This window comes from Equus przewalskii, chromosome 8 (assembly GCF_037783145.1).
Source record: "Equus przewalskii isolate Varuska chromosome 8, EquPr2, whole genome shotgun sequence".
In the NCBI taxonomy this organism is placed as follows: Eukaryota; Metazoa; Chordata; class Mammalia; order Perissodactyla; family Equidae; genus Equus; species Equus przewalskii.
Genome location: NC_091838.1, coordinates 64,471,433 through 64,497,167, shown reverse-complemented (window position 1 = coordinate 64,497,167; position 25,735 = coordinate 64,471,433). Strand labels below are relative to the sequence as shown.

At 39.9% G+C, this 25,735-nt stretch overlaps 1 protein-coding gene across 2 annotated transcripts in view; it reads right to left on the bottom strand.

Annotated features, from left to right (window-relative positions):
- Nucleotides 1-25,735, bottom strand: part of DEPTOR (DEP domain containing MTOR interacting protein) — a 144,435-nt gene that overhangs the window by 34,336 nt on the left and 84,364 nt on the right. The window contains exons 5-9 of one of the 2 annotated variants that reach the window (XM_008514740.2): nucleotides 18,575-18,760; nucleotides 16,199-16,333; nucleotides 11,569-11,639; nucleotides 9,713-9,817; nucleotides 8,831-8,997 (exon numbers count right to left, since the gene is read on the bottom strand). In XM_008514740.2, the coding sequence (XP_008512962.2) occupies nucleotides 8,992-8,997; nucleotides 9,713-9,817; nucleotides 11,569-11,639; nucleotides 16,199-16,333; nucleotides 18,575-18,760 (503 nt within the window). In that variant the 3' untranslated portion in view covers nucleotides 8,831-8,991. Of the gene's footprint in view, nucleotides 1-8,830; nucleotides 8,998-9,712; nucleotides 9,818-11,568; nucleotides 11,640-16,198; nucleotides 16,334-18,574; nucleotides 18,761-25,735 lie in introns of those variants that run through there. The other variant, XM_008514739.2, reaches the window with a different exon arrangement.

The window sequence follows — 25,735 nt, the reverse complement described above, 5'->3', positions numbered from 1 at the left end:
TTGTATTTTTTGAAATAACACCATAGGAAGCATTTATTAGGGCTTTGAAGTAGAGAGATCAGGTTTGAATCTAACTGTGATATTCACAAGCTGGGCAACCTAGTGAAAGGGATTAACTGGGTCTCAGTTTCCTTATTGGCAAAGTAGGGAGAACACTACTCACTCACCTTCAAGAGTTGTAAGAACAACAAAAAAGATGATGCATGTGAAATGCGTGGGCACACGATGCACGTGTTAACGAGTGAATTTCCTGAGTCTTTCTATAGAAGAACTGATTCATTGGATGGTTGAACAAATTTGCTTGCAGCAGTTACTAAATGCCAGGAATTGACTAGGTCCTGGGAATAGAGTAGTTAAGACAGACAAAGTTCCTACATTTATGGAGCTTCTGGAGACAGATAATAAACATATAAGTACATATTATCAGATTCTGACAAACATTGTGTTTTGAAAAAAATGAGACAGGATAATATGATAAAGAGTAACTGGAGGAAGATAGGGAAAATATCATAGGGTATTTAAGGAAAGCTTCTCTGAAAACATTGACATTTAATATGAAACTTGAATGACAACAATGAAACCAGTCACCCAGCCTCAGGCAAGAACAAACTCGGCATTTAGGAGGACAAAGGTAAGGCCAACAGAGCTGTAAGCAAAACAGGGTAGGAGATAATGTTATGATCAGCAGGGCCCAGATCATGGACTCTGCAGGCCATAGAAGGCATCTGGAACTTATTCTCATTGTAATGAGACCCAATTAGAGGATTTTAAGTGCCAGAGTCACTTAATTAGATTTACTTGAAGGGCAGACATAGGCAGAATCATGATATATTTGTGAAATGTAAAAATTCTGCCCTGACTAGAGTGGAGGACATCTACTAGAGGATCATGTAAAACAAAGTTATGATAGATAATGTGGTCCAGAAACGAGTTTAGACTTCAGGTGATAAAAAAAAGAGGACGTCATTAAAGGCTGTTACATGAATCCGTGTTTAAGTGATATTCATTAGACTGCAGCCTGTAGAATATCTTGGGGGAAGAATTTTATTCCTTTTCAAAGTAGAGGAAAAGAAGTAAGAAATATAATTATTCTTCCTGGAACCATTCCTTCCTCCAGGATTTTAGTATTTAGATGGTGATATAAATGGACTCATGTACAGAAAGGGCCTAATATGGCGGGGGTCAGGCACACAGAAGACACTCAATAAATTATAGTTCCTTCTCTTCTTTTTTTCTCTCCCTTTTGCATTGAAATGAACCAGAAGCTACTGGTATGGAATTCCTAATGGATGAGTGAAAAGTTGCCAGACAGAAAAAGCAGGAAACAACCTCTTTTAGATGAAAATGCATTGGATTGTGTGGGTTGACTAAACTTTTGATAATTCTCATATTTCATGCTCCACCCTTGAGTTGTGATGCCAATGAAAGATCCAGAGGCTTACAGATTTCATTTTTTAAGTAAAAGAAACTTCACAATAAGAATAATTCCAATTTCAAAGATGCTGGGATTGAGTGAGAATTTTTTTATTGAGGTATAATTGACACACATTATATTTTTTTTGCAATTTTTTTTATTGAGTTATTGATAGGTTACAATCTTGTGAAATTTCAGTTGTACATTAATGTTTGTCAGTCATGTTGTAGGTGCACCACTTCACCCTTTGTGCCCACCCCCCACCCCACCTTTCCCCTGGTATCCACTAAACTGTTCTTAGTCCATAATTTTAAATTCCTCATATGAGTGGAGTCATGCACAGATTATCCTTCTCTCGCTGGCTTATTTCACTTAACATAATTCTCTCAAGGTCCATCCATGTTATTGCAAATGGAATGATTTTGTTCTGTTTTGCAGCTGAGTAGTATTCCATTGTATATATGTAACACATCTTCTTTATCCATTCGTCTGTTGATGGGCACTTAGGTTGCTTCCACGTCTTGGCTATTGTAAACAGTGCTGCAATAAACATTGGGGTGCACAGGACTTTTGGGATTGCTGACTTCAAGCTTTTTGGATAAATACCCAGTAGTGGGATGGCTGGATCATATGGTAGTTCTATTTTTAATTTTTAGAGGAATCTCCATACTGTTTTCCATAGTGGCTGCACCAGTTTGCATTCCCACCAGCAGTGTATGAGGGTTCCTTTTTCTCCGCAACCTCTCCAACATTTGTTGCTATTAGTTTTAGATATTTTTGTCATTCTAACGGGTGTAAGGTGATATCTTAGTGTAGTTTTGATTTGCATTTCCCTGATGATCAGCGATGATGAGCATCTTTTCATGTGCCTATTGGCCATCAGTATATCTTCTTTGGAGAAATGTCTGTTCATGTCTCCAGCCCATTTTTTGATTGGGTTGTTTGATGTTTTGTGGCTGAGTTGCGAGAGTTCTTTATATATTACGGATATTAAGCCTTTGTCAGATATATGACTTGCAAATATTTTTTCCCAGTTAGTGGGTTGTTTTTTTGTTTCAATCCTGTTTTCATTTGCCTTGAAGAAGCTCTTTAATCTGATTAAGTCCCGTTTGTTTATTCTTTCTATTGTTTCCCTTCTCTGAGAAGGCAGGGTGTCCGAAAAGATCCTTTTAATACTGATGTCAAAGAGTGTACTGCCTACGTTTTCTTCCAGAAGCCTTATGGTTTCAGGTCTTACCTTTAGGTCTTTAATCCATTTTGAGTTTATTTTGGTGAATGGTGAAAAAGAATGGTCAATTTTCATTCTTTTACATGTGGCTTTCCAGTTTGCCCAGCACCATTTGTTGAAAAGACTTTCTTTTCTCCATTGTATGCCCTCAGCTCCTTTGTCAAAGATAAGCTGTCCATAGATGTGTGGTTTTATTTCTGGGCTTTTAATTCTGTTCCATTGATCTGTGCACCTGTTTTTGTACCAGTACCATGCTGTTTTGATTACTGTAGCTTTGTAGTATGTTTTGAAGTCAGGGATTGTGATGCCTCCCGTTTTGTTCTTTTTTCTCAGGATTGCTTTAGGAATTCGGGGTCTTTTGTTGCCCCATATGAATTTTAGGATTCTTTGTTCTAATTCTGTAAAGAATGTCATTGGGATTCTGATTGGGATGGCGTTGAATCTGTAGATTGCTTTAGGTAGAACGGACATTTTAACTATGTTTATTCTTCCAATCCATGTACATGGAATGTCTTTCCATCTCCTTATGTCATCATCCACTTCTCTCAGAAAGGCCTTGTAATTTTCATTATATAGGTCCTTCACTTCCTTAGTTAAATTTACCCCAAGGTATTTTATTCTTTTTGTTGCGATTGTGAATGGTATTGTATTCTTGAGTTCTTTTTCTGTTGGTTCATTACTGGAGTATAGAAATGCTACTGATTTATGCAAACTGATTTTATACCCTGCAACTTTGCTGTAGCTGTTGATTACTTCTAACAGTTTTCCAATGGATTCTTTGGGGTTTTCTATATATAAGATCATGTCGTCTGCCAACAGCGAGAGTTTCACTTCTTCCCTCCCTATTTGGATTCCTTTTATTCCTTTTTCTTGCCTGAGTGCTCTGGCCAGGACCTCCAGTACTATGTTAAATAAGAGCAGTGATAGAGGGCATCCTTGTCTCGTTCCTGTTTTCAGGGGGATGGCGTTCAGTTTTTGCCCATTGAATATGATGTTGGCTATGGGTTTGTCGTATATGGCCTTTATTATGTTGAGGTAGTTTCCTTCTCTGCCCATTTTGTTCAGAGTTTTTATCATAAATGGCTGTTGGATCTTGTCAAATGCCTTCTCTGCATCTATTGAGATGATCATGTGGTTTTTATTCCTCAGTTTGTTGATGTGGTGTATCACGTTGATTGATTTGCGGATACTGAACCATCCCTATGTCCCTGGTATGAATCCCACCTGATCCTGATGTATGATTCTTTTGATGAATTGCTGAATTCTGGTTGCCAAAATTTTGTTCAGAATTTTTGCATCTATGTTCATCAGTGATATTGGCCTGCAGTTCTCTGTTTTCGTGGTGTCCTTGTCAGGTTTTGGGATCAGCGTGATGTTGGCCTCATAGAATGTGTTAGGAAGTGTTCCATCTTCCCTAATTTTTTGGAATAGCTTGAAAAGGATAGGTATTAAATCCTCTCTGAAAGTTTGGTAGAATTCCCCAGGAAAGCCATGTGGTCCTGGGGTTTTATTCTTTGGGATGCTTTTGATTGCTGTTTCAATCTCTTTCCTTGTGATTGGTCTGTTCAAATTGTCTGCCTCTTCTTGAGTGAGCTTTGGGAGATTGTGGGAGTCCAGGAATTTATCCATTTCCTCTAGGTTATCCATTCTGTTGGCATATAGTTTTTTGTAGTATTCTCTTATAATCTGTTGTATTTCTGCAGAGTCTGTTGTTATTTCTCCTCGCTCATTTCTGATTTTGTTTATTTGAGCTTTCTCCCTTTTTTTTTTTGTAAGTCTGGCTAGTGGTTTGTCAATTTTATTTATCTTCTCAAAAAACCAGCTCTTTGTCTCATTGATCTTTTCTACTGCCTTTTTCATTTCAACAGTATTTATTTCTGCTCTGATTTTTATTATTTCTCTCCTTCTGCTGACTTTGGGCTTCATTTGTTCTTTTTTCTCTAGTTCAGTTAGGTGTGATTCAAGGTTGCTTATTTGGGATTTTTCTTGTTTGTTAAGATATGCCTATATTGCGATGAATTTTCCTCTTAATACAGCTTTTGCTGTATCCCATATGAGTTGGTATAGCATGCTATCATTTTCATTTGTTTCCAGGTATTTTTTAATTTCTTCTTTAATTTCTTCAATGATCCATTGCTGGTTCAGTAGTGTGTTGTTTAGTCTCCACATCTTTGTGCCTTTCTCAGCTTTTTTCTTGTAATTAATTTCTAGCCTTATAGCACTATGATCTAAGAAGATGCTTGTTATTATTTCAATTTTTTTAAATTTGTAGAGGCTTGCCTTGTTTCCTGACACACATTATATTAATTTCAGGTGTACAACATAATGATCTGATATTTGTATGTGTTACAAAATGATCACCTCAATAAGTCTAGGTAAATCCATCAGCACACATAGTTACAGAATTTTTTTTTCTTGTGATGAGAACTTTTAAGATTACTCTCAGCAACTTTCAAATATGCAATACAGTCTTATTAACTATAGTCGACATGCTATACATCTCCATGATTTTATAACTGGAAGTTTGTACCTTTTGACTTCCTTCATCTGTTTCACCCCTCCAACTCCTGCCTCTGGCAACTACTAATCTATGCTCTGTATCTATGAGATTTGTTTTGGGGGTTTTATTTAGATTCCACCTATAAGTAAGATCATACGGTATTTGTCTTTCTCTGTCTGACTTAGCAGAATGCCCTCGAGGTCCATCCTTCTTGTCACAAATGGCATGATTTCATTCTTTTTTAAGGCTGAATAATATTCCATTGTGTATGTGTGCGCACACACACACACACACACACACATATATATATATCGTGCACATTTTCTTTATCAATTCATCCATCGATGGACACTTAGGTTGTTTCTATGTCTTGGCTATTGTAAATAATGCTGCAATGAACATGGGGATGCAGATATCTTTTGATGAATTTTAAAGATACTACAGTCATTCTCATGGCCTGGGAGGGGAGGAAAGTGGTATGAAATAATACAGCAACTTATTCCAAAGGGTGTAATTAATTGTTCTGTTTCTTATGTGGGTCTTGAATCAGACAAAACTACAAATAAGGTTATAGTTTGAGGCTTCTGTTATAACATCTGTTCCCTTTTTGGTCTCTGGGAACAAATATGCTACAACTGCATGAAGAGGAAGAGGTAACTGGAAAAGAAGAAGAGAAATGGACTGGAGTAAAAATAAAATTTTCAAACAAGCTTGAGATAGTATAAAAGTATAATATTTGACCAAAAATATTCCATTTACAACTGAAGTCAGGTTGGACCCCTCCCTACTCTACATATTTATATGCTCCCTGGCCTGCATCTCAGCAAGCGCATCCTGCAGCTAGTTGACCGGTCCAGCCCCCACCAGCCTAAGTCAGCTGTGTAGAGGTTGCAGGCATGAAGAGCTCTGGGCACCAGGGTGAGGTGGCCTAGGCACAAAGGTCATAGATTTCTCTAATCCAATCCAGAAAAGAATTGGGGTAAACCTTATCACTCTCCCTAAGGACATATTTTCTCTGGAGTTCTTCCAGGCTTTCTAGAGAAGTAAATTTTAATACAGGTATGAGGGTCTCCCCTCATCATGGCTTAAGAGTTTCATTTAAACCAGACAAAGAGCTCTCCTCTGGGTCTGGAAAGGGTTAGAAGTGTTAATAGGGAGAAAACGACACTCAGTACCTTCAGTCTGGGGGCTGTCTTGTCTACCTACTGATGGCCCACATCTTAAAACTTTCCAATCTCCATAAAAAGGTGAAATCAGAGACAGAAATGGTACATATTAGGGGGGCTGGCCCCGTGGCCAAATGGTTCACCCATTCCGCTTTGGTGGCCTGGGGTTTGCCGGATTGGATCCTGGGCGTGGACCTACACACTGATCAACAAGCCATGCTGTGGTGGCATCCCACATAGAAGAACTGGAATGACCTACAACTAGGACATACAACTATGTACTGGGGCTTTGGGGAGGAAAAAAAAGAGGAAGACTGGCAACAGATGTTAGCTCAGGGCCAATCTTCCTCACCAAAAGAAAACAAAAGCATACTAGAAAAGATCTTTAAAAGATTAAAAAATAATAATAATACACAAGAGGAACTTAGTTACAAAATGCTCTCTGCTTGGCAAGTAAAGTGGTGAAATTAAGCAGCCCCAGAATGGATGGAATGGTCACAAAGGTCTGGATGCAAGGCTTTGTCCACACTGGAAAGCAGGAAAAAACTAGGGCTGTGACCTGAGGTGTGAGCCTGGCATTCCATGTAGAAAGCGACACCAAAGGCGAAGTGGGCACTTTACACCGTCCTGGGTCAGCTCTTGCAGTTAGAAGTGCTACAAGGAGGCTTCTGGCCAGAAGTTTGGACAATTTCTACCACGCAGACCAAGCAGGTCAATCACTGCCTAGGTCAGTGGATCCTTCCCTGAGGGCACGCTCCTATAGGGTCGTCCCCCACCCCACCTCAAAGAGCTCTCACAACCAGACATCTCGACCTGCGGTTGTCCTAGATGAGGGCAGCAGCAATGTGACAGGTCAGTGGAAACAAGTCTCTAGGATTAGATTATACAAATGGCTTTTTATGTAAGTGAAGTTATTCTATAACAAATACATATGGTAAAATAGGAAATAACTTGTTCAGTGTTTTCTATAAGAAAATCACATACGAAGTAACTTGAATATACACAGGTAAATAATATGGAAGGGCATGGTATTCCCTGTCATTTTCATTTAACCAACAGTACAATTCAAAAATATGTATATTTATTCCAATATAGAGTTTGACCAAAACCAGCTTCTTATAAGAGTTTTAGCGCTGTATCTTAACAATCTTAAGATTCCATTTGAATGCTTCTATTAAGTGATAAAATGTTGTGCTAATTTAAACAGGTTTTTTTCCTGCTGGATGTATCAGAATTTTTAATATTCTATTGTGCTTTGTGAATTTCCAAGAGGGGGATAAATTGTGCAGCAGTTCAAAACTGCTTTGATCACAGAACCTCAGGACAGAATATTTTGCTGGACAACAGACTTATATAATACAATTTGGGAAATGCTGCTCTAATGAATTCTATACTGCTCTACAACATATGAAAACCATTGTACACCCCCAGAGAAACTAAGAATATGAACCATAAGAAGTATTAGCCTATGTAATTGAAAAAAATATATCAGGTTACCCATCTATCAGGGTATTTACATTAAGAAGTTAACTAATTATCACTTGACATTGTTTAGAGCAGCAATGAATGTTAATCAAAGGATGGACTCAAATCAATTAAATACACTTGGCCAAGCAAAACAAGATCTTTAGCTGCAATGTAAATCCATTGGTTTCCCCAAAGGAAATGCGGTTTAAGTCAAAGCCACGTGCAACCAAGTACAATGTCAAAACTGAAGCACTGTGCCAAAAATAATTTATACTAGGTACTTTACTATGGAAATAAAATATAAAACTCTTCCTAGAGCCAAGAGTTCCATTCGAAAATGAAACATTTAGCCTCGGCACAGATACAAATGCTCGCCCTTTATGCTCCTGGCCAATTTTCCTGCTCTGTGTTTCTTTGGTGCTGCGCCCACTGCAGTCCTGAGCGGGTAGGAAGGGCCTCTAACACAGACTCCCTTAGCCAACAAGGCTTCCGTAACTTGCCCAGAGCATAGGACCTAGCGAGCCTGTGCCCCTCTGCATGAACGAGGTGTTCAAATCAGGAGGCGGAGCCAACCCCTAATCATACCAGCACTGATTGCCCAGACTGGCTGTAATCTGTGCTCTGTGCTCCCCTCAGCCAGTGTCTGCTGCCCATCTTTCTTTTCCAGTAGGCAAACCAATGCCAGAGGCTAAGTTCTGTAAATCACAGCAGTGGAGATCCAAGTCACGCCAACTGCTGTACTGGTTTACTGCTCTAGAAAAAGGATCGATGGGATACGATGAAAGTGTTGAAGAAATGAACAGGGGCACAATCTGTTGCTTTCCAGCCTTCTGTATCCTCCCACAGTCCCAGATAATCAAGAGATAAATGTCCTCTGTGAAATGTTTTACAGATGATAGAACAAAACTGTGCCAGGTAAACATGTGCAGAAAATCCATACTCTCAACATCCTCTTATATTATATTTCTGTATAAATAAAAACAATGTGCGTACACACACACACACACACACACACACACAGGTACAAGAAGTCTGGAAGAATATAAATCAAAATGTTACCAGTGCTATACTTTATTGCATGTCAATTATACTTCAAAAAGCTGCTTAAAAATGTTAAAGTGGTTATCTCTTGAGTTAGGGAAGATTACAGGCAATTACATGTATTTTTTCTGCTTGTCTGTATTTTCCAAATTTTCTTGGCAGTATATTCATTACTTTAGTACTACAAAAAAAATATAAAAGTTATTTTCAAAAATCTTGCACAATTCATTCAATTTTTTGATGTCTGAGTAGTTCTTTACACTTTATCAAGTGTTTCCACATATTTAATCCATGAAACAGCAGAGGGAAATATTAAGCTTATTTAATATTATGATTATGATTATCATAAATATTATGGCATCATAAATATTATGATTACGATTATTGCTTCAGAGAGGAGGAAACAGGCTCTAAGATGTTACAGGAATTGTTCAAAGACAAAGAGCTAGTAATTAGCAGAATCTAATGTGAGTCTAGACTTTCTCTTCTAAATTCTAAGGCTTCTGTTTTCTTTTTCTTGCTATTTGCTCTTTCTTCTGGTGTACCACGCTCTACTGGCGGCATTAATCCCACAGGAATAGACTTCATATAAAACAGAAGCAATAGAGTCTTATATAAGGTTTAAAAGGAAAAAGAAACTATTTTTTTTCAAACTCAGTATTGGTTAAGGGGAAAAAATATGAAAAACCAAGGGAGGTTTGGAGACCACAGAGGCACAGTCAGCGTGATAGGAAAACTTTTTCTTCTAGTTGCCGCATCATACACTCTTGGCTTCATTTCAACCCCATTCGGAAAGGGAAAAGGAAACTTGACAAAAATGGGACCAAAACACTCAGAGATGGCACCAAACAATGCAATGGGCAAGAGGTATTCAGATACCACTCTATTGGAGGTACCTTCATTCCTGCCGCGGCTGCAGGGCCGCTGGGGTCCACAGCCTGGATGTGGCATGGCTTACTTCCTCGCACCACAAAGCCCCAGCCAACAGCGTCACCAACAATCTAGAGAGGAAAACCACAATTAGCAATCAGCAGACGGTTCCTGGCAATTTGCCTGTCTTCCCAAGAGAGAGAAAACCAGCCCAGGATTAAGTGCATGCCATGACATAACTCTTCTCCTTTTCATCTCTACCCTGTCAGGAAAATGGAACGCTTTGCTTCTATCATAAACACAGGGATATCTATGCGGAAAATGTGGTCAAGAAACGCCTTTTTGGCAGAAGGATCTTCTTCTGTGAGGGCACTACTCAGTGAATAACTGGCAGGTTGCCTCTTTCTTAAGCTGCTACGCAATTTAATATTAGACTCAAACGGAAAGTTTAGATCTTAAAAACATGGTTGAAATTTCTCTCCAGATCCAATTTCCATTCCAAATTTGTTCTTTTCCCCTGGATCCAAATGATACTTTCTTGATGATCTTGCTATGTCACTGAAGTCTAAAGGAACAATTTAAATTACTAATGGTGGGAAATATGGAGAGTGTTGGCTTTCTCGAAACACAATTTTCTCTACCAAGAGAAGAAAGTGAAAAAGTACATAAAGTTCACAATTTACAAGGATGCGGGTCAAAAGTTGTTTGAGCCTGGAGGGTGCCTTTTCCTACAGAATCATTATTAGAATTGGCAGTTATGTTCCCTGAGCAGCTCCCAGGCGTGTCTTTGACATACACCCCAACTGAAATACAGATGAAACACACTCACAATCAATTGCTATCGCAATGCTGGCACTTAAGTTTAAAACCAAAAGAAATACTTTTAAAATACAACCAACTGTCTCTTGAACGCTGGAGACTGAGGAAAAGCAGAGAAGGAAATGGAAATGTTTGTGGACATTCTCAAAACATTATGAGGCACTTGACGGACTTTAAGGTTTGCTGTTATTAGCTTATTACATCGAATTTCACTTCCAAATGTACAGTTTACCTTTCTCCCCAATACAGACATATTATCAGAGCTTTTGTTCATTATGATGGGGCTATCATCCTCTTTTTAACTCCTCAGTGTTCAGAATGTGAGGTAGCCCTTGAAAAATGTTACAACGTAACATTTTTTCCCATGAGATAAAAAAAGTTAGAGGACTGAAAGAAAGAGAAGTGCTTTAAAGAGGATACAGATGTAAACGTGAGGAGACTGAGAGAGGGGGGCAAGGGCAGAGGGAGTGGGTGAGGCACTGTCATGCAGAGCACTTAGGTTCTGTTTGAAGAAAACCAGTGGGGCCGGAAGGAGTGGAAGGAATGGAAGGAAGGCTGAAGGCCTCCAAGCAGGGGCAGGTGGTCAGAAGATGCTCACCGATATGCAGTGCTCCCAAATCAGGTGTTCATAAAACTCAAGGCATGTTAACGTGTCAAAAGTACCATCCTTTATGGTGGAACAATTTATCCCATAGCTTTCTTTCTCTACCTTAGGACTCCTCTCATGACTTCTAGAATTAAGAGTAATCCAGAAGGAATTATTGGCATTATTTGCACTACCCATTTGCCTTAAAATCTGTAATTATATTAGAATACATAATGGAAATCTTTTTTTCAAGGACCCATCAAAAGGAGTTTAAAATGCTGTATTAAAAATAAATCATGTCAAGTCCTAATACATTTAAAAGTGCCTAAGGGTCGAGAAAGCCCACTATTATAATTACTCTAAAAACAAAAGGAACATTAGGAGAAAGTTTTCAATTCCATCCTAAGCTACACGTTGACACACTGACATGGCACAGAAAAACGAACGGCCAGGAGAAAGCCCAAACGATGAGCCTACCGTGAATGTCTTCCTTGCATACGGAGCCCCGGGAGTCAGGAGTTCCTCAGAAGTGACGGGCCTCTTCAACACTGCAAGACAGACACAATGTCAAGGTACCAATCCTTGCGAGCCCTTCGTTCACTCATTCAGCAGATATTTGCCGAATGCCTCATAAGTGACCATCGGTGAACAAAAGTGGCAAAGATCCCTGCCTCACAGTTTACACTCCAGCCAAACAGATACAAACATTAGCAAATATCAGTAACTCCAAACCCAACTTACAGAGCTATGGAAAGAGGAGGGAACAGGGCAGGGTAAAGAGAAGTAGGAGTCCCAGGGGTGGAGGTAAGGAGTGGTTTGAAATTTTTCTATAAAGAAATAGGCCACATTTTCTAGTTCTCGCATTTCTTTCTTTTAAATCCTGATAGGCATTCAACACATCAAAGAGAAAACCCGACTCTAATGGTCTGAGTCATGTTTCAAGAGTTAACCCCATACAACCTCCTCCCACAACATGCTGCACCCCACAGACCACAGCTTCACTCCTTTCCTTATTAATACCCTAGATGGCATGAACACACCGCCTTTTGCCCTGAGTAACAAGACTAGTGAACTTCTCTGTATACCCAACGTGTGCTAGGCACTACGCCAAGTGCTTTAGGCATATTAACTCATTTAATCATCACAAAAACTAATGAATTAGGTTCATCATTGTCCCTATTTTATCAGTGAGAAAACAGAAGCTCAGAAAAGCTAAGCTCGTGTCTAAGGTCTCAGAGCTAATGGATAGCAGAATTAAGATTCAAACTCCGGCATTTATGCCAGTGCCCACACTCTCAGCCGCTGTGCCACATGGTTCCCCCCATGCTATGCTGTTTCTGTAAGCGGAAGAAAAGGCTCAGAAGCTCCAGAAGGTAGAGGTGTATTGTCCTCCTAAGACCCCTGTGCTCATCAGCTCACTGATGTTGCCACCAAGATGACAAAGACAGCAGACAATTCCTGACTTGCCGACTGCCTAAAAACCCATCAATAATGAATCTCCCCATCCATCCTGTGCTCACTAAGAACTGGAAAAGCAACAGCCACAGCCGCCCAGAGCAGCCAGTGAGTCAGGGGACAGGGACTATCCTAACCTAGTTATACAGACATCATGACCTTGAGTGTCACAAAGAAACTGGAGGGGCCAGGAGCCTAATCTGGCAAAGTGTCAGTCTCCAATTATCTTTCGGGGCAGCATTTGGCGGTCACATGCCAGTCCTGGAACAAGCACGCAGCAGAAAAAGAAAAGGCAGTGTGGGGCGAGGCCCGGATGACCCACCAGGCAGCTGGGCCCTGCCTGAGGGTTGCACGCGCGGCCTTCTTGACTAACAAGTGCCTTCTCAGTTCGAGGCAACGAGCTGTGTCTTGCTGAGATGACAGTGGGCTGGGATTACTACTTTTGTTTTCAGAAAGCTCATAAGAGAGAAAATGAATTTATGTTCCCAAACAAGAGGGAATAGATCGAATATCAAGAAAAGAACCTCTGAGCAGATGGACGGGAGGTAAGAGAAGGGGGCCAGGGTTGGGGGTGAGGATTGAGACCTTTTAATTCCTTGTCAGACAACTCCTTCCCCAGCCCCTACAACTCCTGCTGGGGTTTATGAATGTGGATATAGGAATCGCATTGTACTGAAATATTTGGAAACAATACTGACCATTTATTTAATACACTTTCTCTTTTTTGATTGAGATATAATTGACATATAAGACTATATTAGTTTCAGGTGCATGACGTGATGATTCGATACATGTATATACTGCAAAATGATCACCTCAGTAAGTCTAGTTAACATCCATCACCACACATAGTTATAAATTTCATTTTCTTATGATAAGAACTTTTAAGATTGACTCTCTTAGCTTTCAAATATACAATACAGTATTATTAACTATAGTCACCATGCTGTATGTTACATTCCCGGGACTTACTCATTTTGTAACTGGAAGTTTGTACCTTTTGCCCCCTTTGCCCATTTTGCCCACCTCCTACTCCCTGCCTCTAGCAATCAGTAGTCTGTCCTTTGTATATATGAGTTTGTTTTTTGCTTTTTTAGATTCCACATATAAGTGAGATCGTATCGTATTTGTGTTTCTCTGTCTGACTTATTTCACTTAGTATAATGGCCTTGAGGTCCATTTACGTTATTACAAACACCAAGATTTCCTTCTTTTTTATGGCTGAATGATATTCTACCATACACATATATATATCACATTTTTTCTATCCATTCATCCACTGATCAACTCTTAAGTTGTTTCCATGCCTCGGCTACTGTAAATAATGCTGCAGAGAACATGGGGATGCAGATCTTTTTGAGTTAGCGTCTTCATTTCCTTCAGATAAATGCCCAGAAGTGAAATTGCTGGATCTTAGGATAATTCCACTTTCCATTTTTTGAGGAATCTCCCTATTATTTTCCATAGTGGCTGCACCAATTTACATTCCCACCAATAGGGCACAAGATTTCCCTTTTCTCCACATCCTCATCAACACTTATTTCTTGTCTTTTTGATAACAGCCATTCTAACGGGTGTGAGGCCATCTCTCACTGTGGTTTTGAATAGCATTGTACTGTAATATTTGGCAGCAATACTGACCATTTATTTTAATACACTTTCTCTCTTTCTTATGTTGAAAGATGTAAAAATCTTGAAGCATAGGGAATTATCTTTTAGCTTTCTCTTTTCATATCCTTGGCAACTTATCTACTCATCACAGTGATACTGATTATGGTAATATCTGTAGCACTTTTCTTGTCTGGCTTAGGGCATGTATATACAGTACTAAAAACATATATCCTGATGTATATATAATGATTAATTTTAAACGCCTTACTGTGAAGACCTGCTTATCAACCTGAGAAAAAAATCATGGTTGAGCTCACAGTATATTGGGAACCCTCTTAAAAGTGAGGGAGAAGCCTGGCAGAATATGGATAAGAGCTAAGACTTATGAACCACAATTAAGTCCTGGCCGCTCTGGTCCTTAGAGACCCAAAAAAGGCAACCTGACCTTTCTTTTCTGCCTGCATATCAGTAAATTCTTCCCTTTGAGCCAAGGGGTCAGAAGAAAGAGGAGACAATATAAACCCACCTCAGGGAAGATGGATACGTAGTTAATTTAGGTAATTAACACTTTGTTCATATTCTACTATTGTATGCAATCAAAAACATGTAAAATGGCTTTAGCACAATTCACCCTTTTCTGACACTGAAGTCTGTTGTTTCTAAATTTGAAGATACCTATCAGATTTCTCCCAGGGCTTCAAACATCCTATTTATATGGATATAGTTCTCCTTTCTCATTCTTGCTCCTTTAATTGAAAAACCTCATAATATATGGGTACTCAATGATTTTCAAGACAGAGTCAATATGGAAGCAAGTTTCTTCATTCACTTGCAGGTTATAACTTTATTCTTAGAGCTAACCCTCCAGAGAACAGAAAAAAAAATGCTAGATTAAGAAAAATACTCACTTGCCTAGATAACAGCATTAGATGATGTTTTCTCTTAAAGCCCTTTGAACAACTTCTATTTATCCTTATTCTTACTACCGCATAATGTTTTTTTTCTCCAAAGAGACGATGCGTTCACTGAAGGAAGGGGCTTTCCTTCATGACCTCTCATCTTTGTATCCCCAACTTCTGCTGATGATGTAACAGCAAAATAAAAGGAACAAAGTCTCTTCTCTAAAGGTGATACACTGAACGGAGGGTGGACAGAGCGCTAAACAAATGGAGTTGAGGGTATTTTAAAGGCAATGATTATCATGATGGACCATGCAATGTAATCCTGGGAAGGAGGTGGGTAAGGGACAGTGAGAAGGTGGTAGTGTCAATGGTTACAGGTGCTTGTGGGGGTGATGAACTGATTAGGTCAAGGAAGGATTGATTCTAAGTAACAAGCTCATCAACAACCTTTGTACCTACATTTTTTTCTGGAATGTAAAGGCCATGAAGGGTGATGAAGAGAGTTTGAAACCACAGGGCACCAAGAATCAATTCCAGGGAGAGTTGGGTTTGCATGGATCCATGCTTCTTCCTTGGGGTGCTGAGACCCAACAGATTTTGGCATCAGTTGCAGTCTGGGGAAGCGCTATTTCCCTGCTGTAGAGAACACTGCTGTGTTGCTCAAACCCTCGGATGGAGGGCCTCCTCTCAGCTGCTCAGACTGCTAATGCAGACAGCCTTCAGACTGCCAATGCCCTCAGCTTTCTTTGGAACACTCTCTCTGAAGAGAGCTGTTTTGCCCAAGGTTATGCTCTCCTCCCAGGGGCAGCCAACATCTAATGACTGGTCAAGATGAGGGTATAAAGGCCTGGCCACCTCACCCCAAGTTGGGACAACTCTAAAGGGCCATCCCAACTCCAGAGCTCCCGTTGGGGTCAGCTGCAGCCTTCATTGAGACTGCATTGCAGCCCAATTCTCCCTCTGCCCAAACCTACATCCTTCCCTTCTATGCAACAGGTGTTGACCCCAAGAACATGCTGTAATAAGACTCCCACATACCAAGACTCCCTCCATCTGCGAATCTGCTTCCCAGGAACCCAGCCCACCCATCTGCCCATGCCCCACAGTCACAGAAATGGGGCCGCCTTTTGGCCACTCACCAGACTTGGGGTTGCAGAGCACAGGGGGGCTGCTGCTGAGGGTGGGGCTGCTGCTGAAGTAGCCACTGCTGCCGCAGCTGCTCATGCTGCTCCTCCTCACCGCAGACACGATCTTGATCTCCTTGCTGGGGCTGACTGTGCGGACAGGAAAACACACAGTCACCGAGGGTGGTGGTCCTGGTTCCCTAGTGCACACGGGCTTTCAGCTGTGAGATACAGCGAGGTGAGTCACATGTGCCAGAAAAAAGCACTCTAGCCTTGGAGTCAGAAAAGCAAGGATTTGAGTTGCAGCTCTGCCACTTAGTAATAGCACAACCTGGGGCGATTCCCTTCAGTTCTCTGAGCCTCAATTTCCCCAGGTGTAAAGTGGGAATAATGCTATCTCATAGGATTGATGCAAGGAGTGACTTATATAATGTATGTGAAATAATGTATATGTATACATTATGTGTATGTATACAATAATGTAAAATAAAAATAATGTATATGTAAACATTATTTCAAGAACTACCAAGCCCACGCTGAGTAGTCCCTGCAAGGCTGTAAATTAAGTACTGGCTAGACACTTAATGAATTAACAGTGATAATAAATGCCTCCTGATTTAATATTAAATAATCACCCAGAGGCATGGAAGAAAGAGATTAAAATACAGAGCACATATTTAGGCTTTGAAAGTATATGGGAGGCAGTGGCTTCTATGATCTGATTTCATTCTCTCCGCCCTGGATTTGGCTGGCTCAACAGGGAGAAGGGAACAAAGTCCATGATCAAAGGAAATAATCCATGGAGAGTACATTGCCTGGTGCCTGGCACATGAGAAGCACAAAATAAATGCTGGCCTTTATAATGACTGTGGTTACTATTTCCTCCATCTCATCATCATCACTTGTTCGGGTCTATTGGGCCCACTTACGAAACATGCAAACAGTACTAGTGAGAATGTGAATAGTCACTCTGCATTTGCAGCCACAGCCTTAAGGAGACACACAATTGGCGCGTGTCTAAGCACAGGCTTAGGCTCCTGTCCCTCGGCTGGTGTTTACTTTCCCAGAGCAACTCTTGGTTCATTCTGTCCTCCATCCAGCTGTGTCTGTGGAACCTGGGATATGGGAGGTTGGGGAGGAGAATGTGTAACACAAGCGCTGGAGTAAGACAGGACTGGCGCGAGATCCAGCTGTGCCCACCACTTTCCAGCTGTGTAACCTGAGGTAAGCTGCTCAGTTGCTCCATGCCTCAGTTTCTTCACTGGTAAAATGAGGATAAGAAAAGTCCTTCCTCTTAGGATATTGTGAGAACTAAATGAGAAAACTCATGCAACCAGCTTGAATCAGTGCCAGGGGCACAGAAAGTTCTCAATATAGTTGTAAGTGTTCTCACTGTCACCTCCTATTCATAACCTAGACACACATTTTCATTTTGCCCTGGGTTTCAGGTTAAGTGCAGAACTTCCTTCCAAACCTTAGGCTCCCCAGTTCCTTGAGTCAATGCCAAGTTTCCAGAGGAGCTGAAGATACCACCCTTAAGCACCTCAGCCTCTTACATAGAACGATATCTTTTCTGGATGAGTGGGGTTATCTTTGGGAACATTAGTCACAATCATTTCTGTCAGGGTTCATTGTAAACATGGGACTGTTTGATCTCACATGTAACGTCCCAGGCTGCTCTGCTTTATGAGCTCCTGTGTCTGCTTTTCATAGTTTTTCTTTGTTCTCTATCACCCCCTCATATGGATTGGTAATCAGTTGCCTTTTAGTCGTATACGCCCACAGAAGTCTTTATTCAGCCTTAAAATATGTAGCTTTTCAAAGCTGTGATTTAGAAAACTGGATACTTAATGATACATAAGAAACGTCTGTAAATGAAAAGTAAATAAAGTATGAGTGAGAGCTTGAGAGATCTTCCATAATTCAAATACATATTTTTTTTCTTTTGAGGAAGATTAGCTCTGAGCTAACTACTGCCAGTCCTCCTCTTTTTGCTGAGGAAGACTGGCCCTGAGCTAACATCCATGTTCATCTTCCTCTACTTTCTATATGGGACGCCTACCACAGCATGGCTTTTGCCAAACAGTGCCATGTCTGCACCCGGGATCGAAACCGGCAAACTCCGGCCGCCGGGAAGCGGAACGTGTGAACTTAACCGTTGCGCCACTGGGCTGGCCCCCAAATACATAATTTTATGAAACAGACTTCACGGCATCTAAGTTGACTGTCCAGGAACAATCTGGTTGTTTGTTTTGTTCTTGGGGGCATATTTCTTGGTTATGAATAAACAGAAATTTGCTGGAGGACAGAATTTCAAAAAAGTGAGTTATTACTACCCTATTTCTCAAAAGACAAATACATGTGATCAAATAAACAATGGAACTGACATACCCGACATAAAACTGGTAGATTTCCGATTGTCATGGCTCTGCTTCCTTAGGCAGAAGGGACTGTCGTGAGTCTCCTGGGAGGAGGGGGATTTTTCATTGAGCAGCTCCATCAGTCTTCGCCTCCGACGGAAGTTCATTCTGAACTGGTAGAGAAGATTGCTGTCCACAAATGGGTGTTTGTTGGACACTGGAAAGAAGAAGCAACAGATGTGGGCTGTCTGGCATCCTGGCCACTGAGCACCGCAGCTGAAGACTCCAGCCAACGGGGGCAAAGTCTTGAGAAAGAGTTGAGTGCTACAGATGCCATATGAGTTTATAATCCACACAAGGTCCCAGGTTTTCTCGATGTGTGATGCACTTTAAAAATTTACTAACAGGTGAGGTGTGTGAAGGGTCCGGAGGGAATAGGAATTAGGAAAGGTATGTTTTGATGGGGGGGTGGGGTTGAGTAAAGAGAGTTTGAAGAAAGAGGAGAAAGCACTTCTAGAACTTCAGTTACTTCTTTTTTTCTTTTTAGTTATTTATTGAGGAAGATTAGCCCTGAGCTAACTACTGCTAATCCTCCTCTTTTTGCTGAGGAAGACTGGCCCTGAGCTCACATCCACGCCCATCTTCCTCTACTTTATATGTGGGACGCCTACCATAGCATGGCTTGCCAAGCAGTGCCATGTCCGCACCCGGGATCCGAACTGGCGACCCCGGGCAGCCAAAGCGGAATGTGTGCACATAATCGCTGTGCCACCGGGCCAGCCCCTCTTTTTCTTTCTATTGTATCTATATGAGATGATGGATGTTAATTAAACTTATTGTGGTAATCACTTCACAATATATGTAAATCAAACCATCATACTGTATATCTTAAAAGTATACAATAAAAGTATGCCAATTATTTCTCAATAAAACTGGAAAAAAATTTTAAGTACACAGACAAGTAGAATGAAAAACAAATAGAATTATCTATCTATCCATCTAATCTATCTATCTGTGTTGAGCAAAAAACAGGGCTGGCAAATACCAAATCTGATGGAGAGGAACATTCTCCATCTTTTGTTCAGTATTTAAATATTGACTCATTTATACTATGAATACCTAGAGGCCAGTCAAGCAAAAGAAAGAGAAAGAAATCATCATTGCTCTAAGACCTAGGAATACAAATTACATAAATTATATAACAAATTCTTACCCACGATAAGCTTATAGTCTAGCAGAGGAAATAAAACATGTTCACATGTAACTGTCGCATAAGATAAAAACTTCAACTGTTTTAAGGAAATTATAGATAAAGTGCTAAGGAAATTCAGAGGAGAGATTATTTTCAGCCTGTGAGTGAAACAAGATTCATTAAAAATTGACATTAACTGAAAAATAAATGTACACACGTAAGAAACTTATTAAGGAACATAGGGAGGAAAACCCCAAATCAACAATCAAATCCAAACAATTAAAACATAAAAGTTCAATGTGACTTAACATGGAGAAACTTAAAAGGTTCTTCCTATAGAAAGGAGGGCTTGGCCTCCTCTCTCTCAGCAATGAAGAAAGTGAGACAATATGCTCAGTTGGTTAGCGGCAGAGGCAAGTCCAACGCTCTTTGCATTGCTCTAAGATGCATCTCAAGAGGTCAAAGGTTGAGATTCATCTTGATTTCTGTGATGGGTGGGCTGTCATCCTAGCCCACCAGAGTTTATAAAACCCTCAGTGTCCACTGATTGCCATCTCTAGCCCACTCTGCTGAAGTTTAGTCATAATCATGGTACTGGTAGCTCATTTACTATTTGCCGCTGAACTGAGCACTTTATAAGTATTATACAATAGCATCCTCACAATCACTCTGTAAGGTAGATATTGCTGCTATCTTCATTTTACAGAGGAAGAACTGAGACAAGTTAATTCAGTACTTTCCCAAGGCCGCACAACTATGGCTTCTGAACCCACACAACATGTTTACCTAGAGACATAGGCCATAAGAGATTAGAAAAGACTCTATAAAGTTATGGTAAAACATCATCTTCTCCATCCCTTACTCCCACGTTCATCATAGAGTTTATCTTTATCGTCTTTCTGTCACCCACACATCTGGCAATAGGCAGTCTTTTTGTGACACTTAACCATATTGTAGTGTAATATGGGGTTTTTTTGTTGCGGGGGTGGGAGGAGAACCTCTCTTTCCCCAATTAAGTCACTCTGCTTGAGAGCCCAGACTGTGTCTTAATCATTCTGGCATTCTCAACTCATAGACCACTATGTGTTTGGCTCAGAGTGGGTGTTCAGAAAATGACTGGCAGTGAATCGTCCATGGTGGGTATCAGAGAGATCAGCAGCATGTCCAGGACAGAGCTAACTTTAAACTACTTAGATGAAGCAGTTCCCCCCAAACCAACCTGTAGGTAGGCCCAGGGTAGGTCATGAAGAGTCTGTTGGGCCACTGGGAAACTGGAACATTAAGGACAATGCATTTTGTTCTTCTTACCACTAAAAATATTCCGTTTAAAGCCTTTCCTTTGTTCTGAAATTATATCATCACTACTTTTTTGTTGTTCATTCATCCACCCATTCAACTAACATTTACTGGGGCAGACTGACTATATGCTAGGTATTTTTCTTGCCCAATGTTTTATGAAATGATGATGGAAATGGATAGAAGTTTGGTTTTTTTAAAGTACACGTTCTTGGCAAACTGTTTTTGGACTGTGAAACTCAAAATTTTGTAAACTACTAGAAAAATAATCTAATACAACTCCTTAAGAATCATCTCCTTTATCAATAATGCTAAGTGGTTCAACAGCCTTCTTGGGTGTTTACAAATAGCAAGCCTTCTAGCTCAACACTAGCAAATGCAATCCAGCGTTGTAACTGTACTTCTCATCCACGTTTGCTAATGAATAATTCTTCTGGTTATGTGAATATCAGAGTCTCAGCAAGTTGGGTCCCATTAGGAGAGTACCACTGCCAACATTTAACCAAATGATTCATAAGAGTGTTTTAGTCTTTAAGCAGTGATAAACTATTCACTTTGGCTAAATGAATAATGTTGGCCACAAAGACAAATACACTTACTTCAGTGGTAGTTCTGCACGTTCTTAGTAAAGAATACATTCTCGGACTCAGGAGATGCTGAATGCATCCTGGACCAGGAGATAAGCCAATTACACTTTGAAATGATATCTCCAAATAGTGGCTCTCTTGTGGATAGTCAAATTTTTACATAAATTTATTATATCACTACATTCAATAAAACTACAATAAAAATTTTGCAGATAAGTGATTTATTTTTGGCAACCTTTCAAGTTTATTGTGATTTAAAAAAGTCCTTAAGTTGACTTTGGCAACAGTATCTTAAATTATAACCTGCAAATACATAGCTCTGCATACATTTATTAACGCCTACTGTTTTCTCTTTGTACAATGAATTATACAAAACATTGGCTCTCATATAAATAAATCCAGAAAATCATTCTGAATCCAAACAAATTCTATAAAAGATAAAAATACCTGAAAAATATTTTTAACTGAAGTAGAAACTTGACTTCTAATTTAATCATATGTCTCCTGGGGCTTTAACTCCTGACTCAGAGTTTAACTCACACCCATTCTCCATTCCCCACCTCCCCAGCTCTATACTACCTATGGCTAAAAGGGTAAACATACCACCTAAGATAAGATACAAGAGTTAAATTTAAATAGTCCTTACTCATCACATTCTCTCCCCAATAGCGTATATGACCTTAAACCTGACCAAATCAGGGAAAATGAGCACTGGATGAGATAGTAACCCATAGGTGTTAAGCATAATGTCTAGCAGACTGCAAGAACTCAATAAATTGTACCTTTATTATTTTACAACCACTCTTGTTGTTTTTACTGTTGTCATCATTTACTGATGATATACTGCCATTTGGCTTATAGGAATTCAACTTTATGAGACATTACATTTAATGTCCCAGTTCAATTTTCAAGGACTTAGTTGGATTTTAGTGCCTCGGGAGCAGCCACACTCTGTGAAACAAAGATCTCCAAGTGTTCATTCATTCTCCAGCTGTGTGGCTGGCAGATGTGGAGTCAAGTTCTCCTGTCAGAACAGAGAAGTGACAACTGCATGTGCCACTTGCAACATTTTCAGTGAATTATGTTGTTTTTAGAAGTGTTCTTTTTTTCCTCTCATTAAAGCTTTAATGACACGAACACTGAGTTTCATACATTTGCTTTGTTTGTGAATGTAGCCCTCGGTGTGGCAGAGATAATCAGAGTTACTAAAGCTGACAGAGTGCAGATAGACAGTCATATTGTAGCATCAATCAATCACATATGACAACCATCCATTTATTCAAGAAAGTGAGCACCTACTAAGTGTCACGCACTCTCCCAGCTACCTATCTTAGCACGCTGATTGGACTACGACACCTCCATCTGCTCATCCTTTCAAGCTCATCAACACCAAAGTCTGCTAAAAGAGACATCATTTCATACAAAAACAAAACAATTAAATTGGACTTGACTGAAAACTTTGTTATACCGAATAACTTTTAGAAAATAGTATCGTGCAACGAAAAGCAAAGGTTTTAGAGTCATATGACTCAGTTTTGATTCCGGTTCTGCCACATTTACTAGCTGAGTGCTTTGGGAAATGTACGTGTTAAGCCTCAAATTTTTGCATAGTTTTGCTGTGAAGAAGAAAGGAGATGATTTACATGAGAGATTTGGCATGGCATTAAGTGTTCTTCTCAGGCTCCTGAAGATCCACTTCAGCCCTTGGTTATTTAAATTCCTGCACAGAACCCATTTCTTCTGTCTTTTCTGCCCTTCTTTCAAAGAATACTCTGCCCATCTTCCATGAGCAGTTCTGTCACCTTTTTACTTGTGAGCAATATGAAATCTTAACCAGATATCCAGATCAAGTTTAGCAAGTATACCACCAGAAAATATTTAAATCTCCGAAGTCAAAAGAAAGCTGGAAATAAAAGAGTGAGTTAAGACACAGGAAGTTTTAGGAAGTAACCAGATGAAGAAAGCCAAAGATTTCTTTTTTATGGCCATAAATTACATGTGTAAAGTCTTAAGAAATAAAAAATAGCTCAATGACATACAGTTTACATTCCAGAGAAGGAAAAGTTGACTCTTTCTATACTTTAACACAACATTCTCCACATTAAATACGAAAATCGTTTGCTACATAGGCAACTTGTTCTTGGTTAAACACAGAAAAAATAACCTAAGATCTGGGAAAAAAAGTTAAAGAGAAGGAAAGAAAAAACAAGGAGAACAGTGATCGGTGTCTCTACATTTTGAGGTTGTTCCGATCCTTCATTTCTCAGATGCCAGTGCTATACAGGACCTTCATATTGTAGTAAGTGTTGTGACATACACAGTTTAACAAATCTTGTTCTTTGCTCCTTCCTTTGTTCTAAACAGGAAGGAACAAGAAGAGACAAAGTTCAAAGCCTATATTCAATATCTAATATTCTCAGTGTGCTGCTATCAACAGCTGTAATTGAAAACTGACAATTTGTTTACTCATCCAATTTATAATTTCTAGGACTTTCCAAGCCATCCCTTTTGCACTGGTGGAATTCTCTAGGGATTTGGCTTGGCTTGGTATTAAACGAGACATAAAATAGGAAGAAAAGCAGACACAGCCAGAAAGCTGAAGCAATGTAAATACAAGAGGATGTTATTGCTTAGGAAAGTTGAGATTCTAGAAGCCCTAAACTCACAGTATTGCTGATATTTGGCAAACAAAAAAAAAACAAAAACAAAAAAACCAGATCCTTATTCACTGTATGCTTTTATTTTTTACAAAGCATGAGGGAAATGTCACGTAGTTCACCAAAATAATAAAGTGACTTGTTACAGATATATTCTTCTTTTTGTGGATAATGTGGCTACATTTTTTCCCTTATAAATTATTAGTATGATTTCAGCAAACATAAAGAAATTTTTAAAAGCTGATTATGTAAAAGGAGGAAAATTGGCTTCTAGTCTACTTACACATATAGTCTAAGGATGACTATAAAAACTTATCATCTTGAGCCCTGCAAGTCTAGCTGAATATAAAAGACATTTTAGGCAACTTATCTAGTTGAAGGGAGGAAGGTCACATACTTTTATTCATCCTTGAAATGTTTGCAGGCAAATGACATACACAACAGGCATCTTGAAATAAGTGAACTGAATCCAGCAGTGTGATAAGGGGTGTGGGGGTGGGGGAAGAGAATGTGCAGATATCAACTATTCCCTGGATGGCACATCATCAAATTTTTTCTTTCTTTTTTTTTTTTTTTGGTGAGGAAGATTGGCCCTGAACCAATATCTGTTGCCAATACAATCTTCCTCTTTTTGCTTGAGGAAGATTGTCTCTGAGCTAACATCTATGCCAATCCTCCTCTATTTTGTATGTGGGATGCCACTACAGAACGGCTTAATGAGTGGTGCATAGGTCCGTGTGTGGGATCCGAACCTGCAAACTCCGGGCCTCCAAGGCAGAGCGCGTAAACTTAACCACTCTGCAACCGGGTCAGGCCCCACATCATCAAAATAATTTTTTTAAAGGTGGTCTTCAATTTGGGATTAAGTAAAAAGACAGCTTAAACAGCGAGAGGAATGAGGACAATGACGATTATCATGAGGAAGAAGAAAGATCAGCAAAGATGAGGCCAAGCAGGCCATGACTAAAACCACAAACCAGTGTCAAATAAAAAGATCTTCAGGGTCACCTCAAAGACAGAACACCCTCACTAGCTGCCACGATCAGCATTCTTAGTCACTACATTCCACAACAACAGAGGTAAGTGTAGCTCACCACTTCACCCAGTGTACGATGGTGGGTGGTGGCTTTGGTGAAATGTCATTCTGGGTCATCAAGGACGGCCTCTATCCTACCACTTGCTCCCTACTGACCCCTATCTTTCATCCTAAAAGGACCATTTAGCACCTCTAGACACTGCTTCAGTGTACTGACAAACTTCGAGGATAAACAGGTGGCAGATCTAGTCCTGAGAATTCGTGTTTCTAGAAGGCAAATAAATTCTGCATATACAAATACTGCAACTCCCCTGCCAACGAGACAAAAGCTTTCAGTGGTTTCCCACATCCAGGGACGGATTTGCATGCTTTGACCTCCCTGAACCCGCTAGATCACAGTTCTACAGAGTCCAAGCATCTGAAA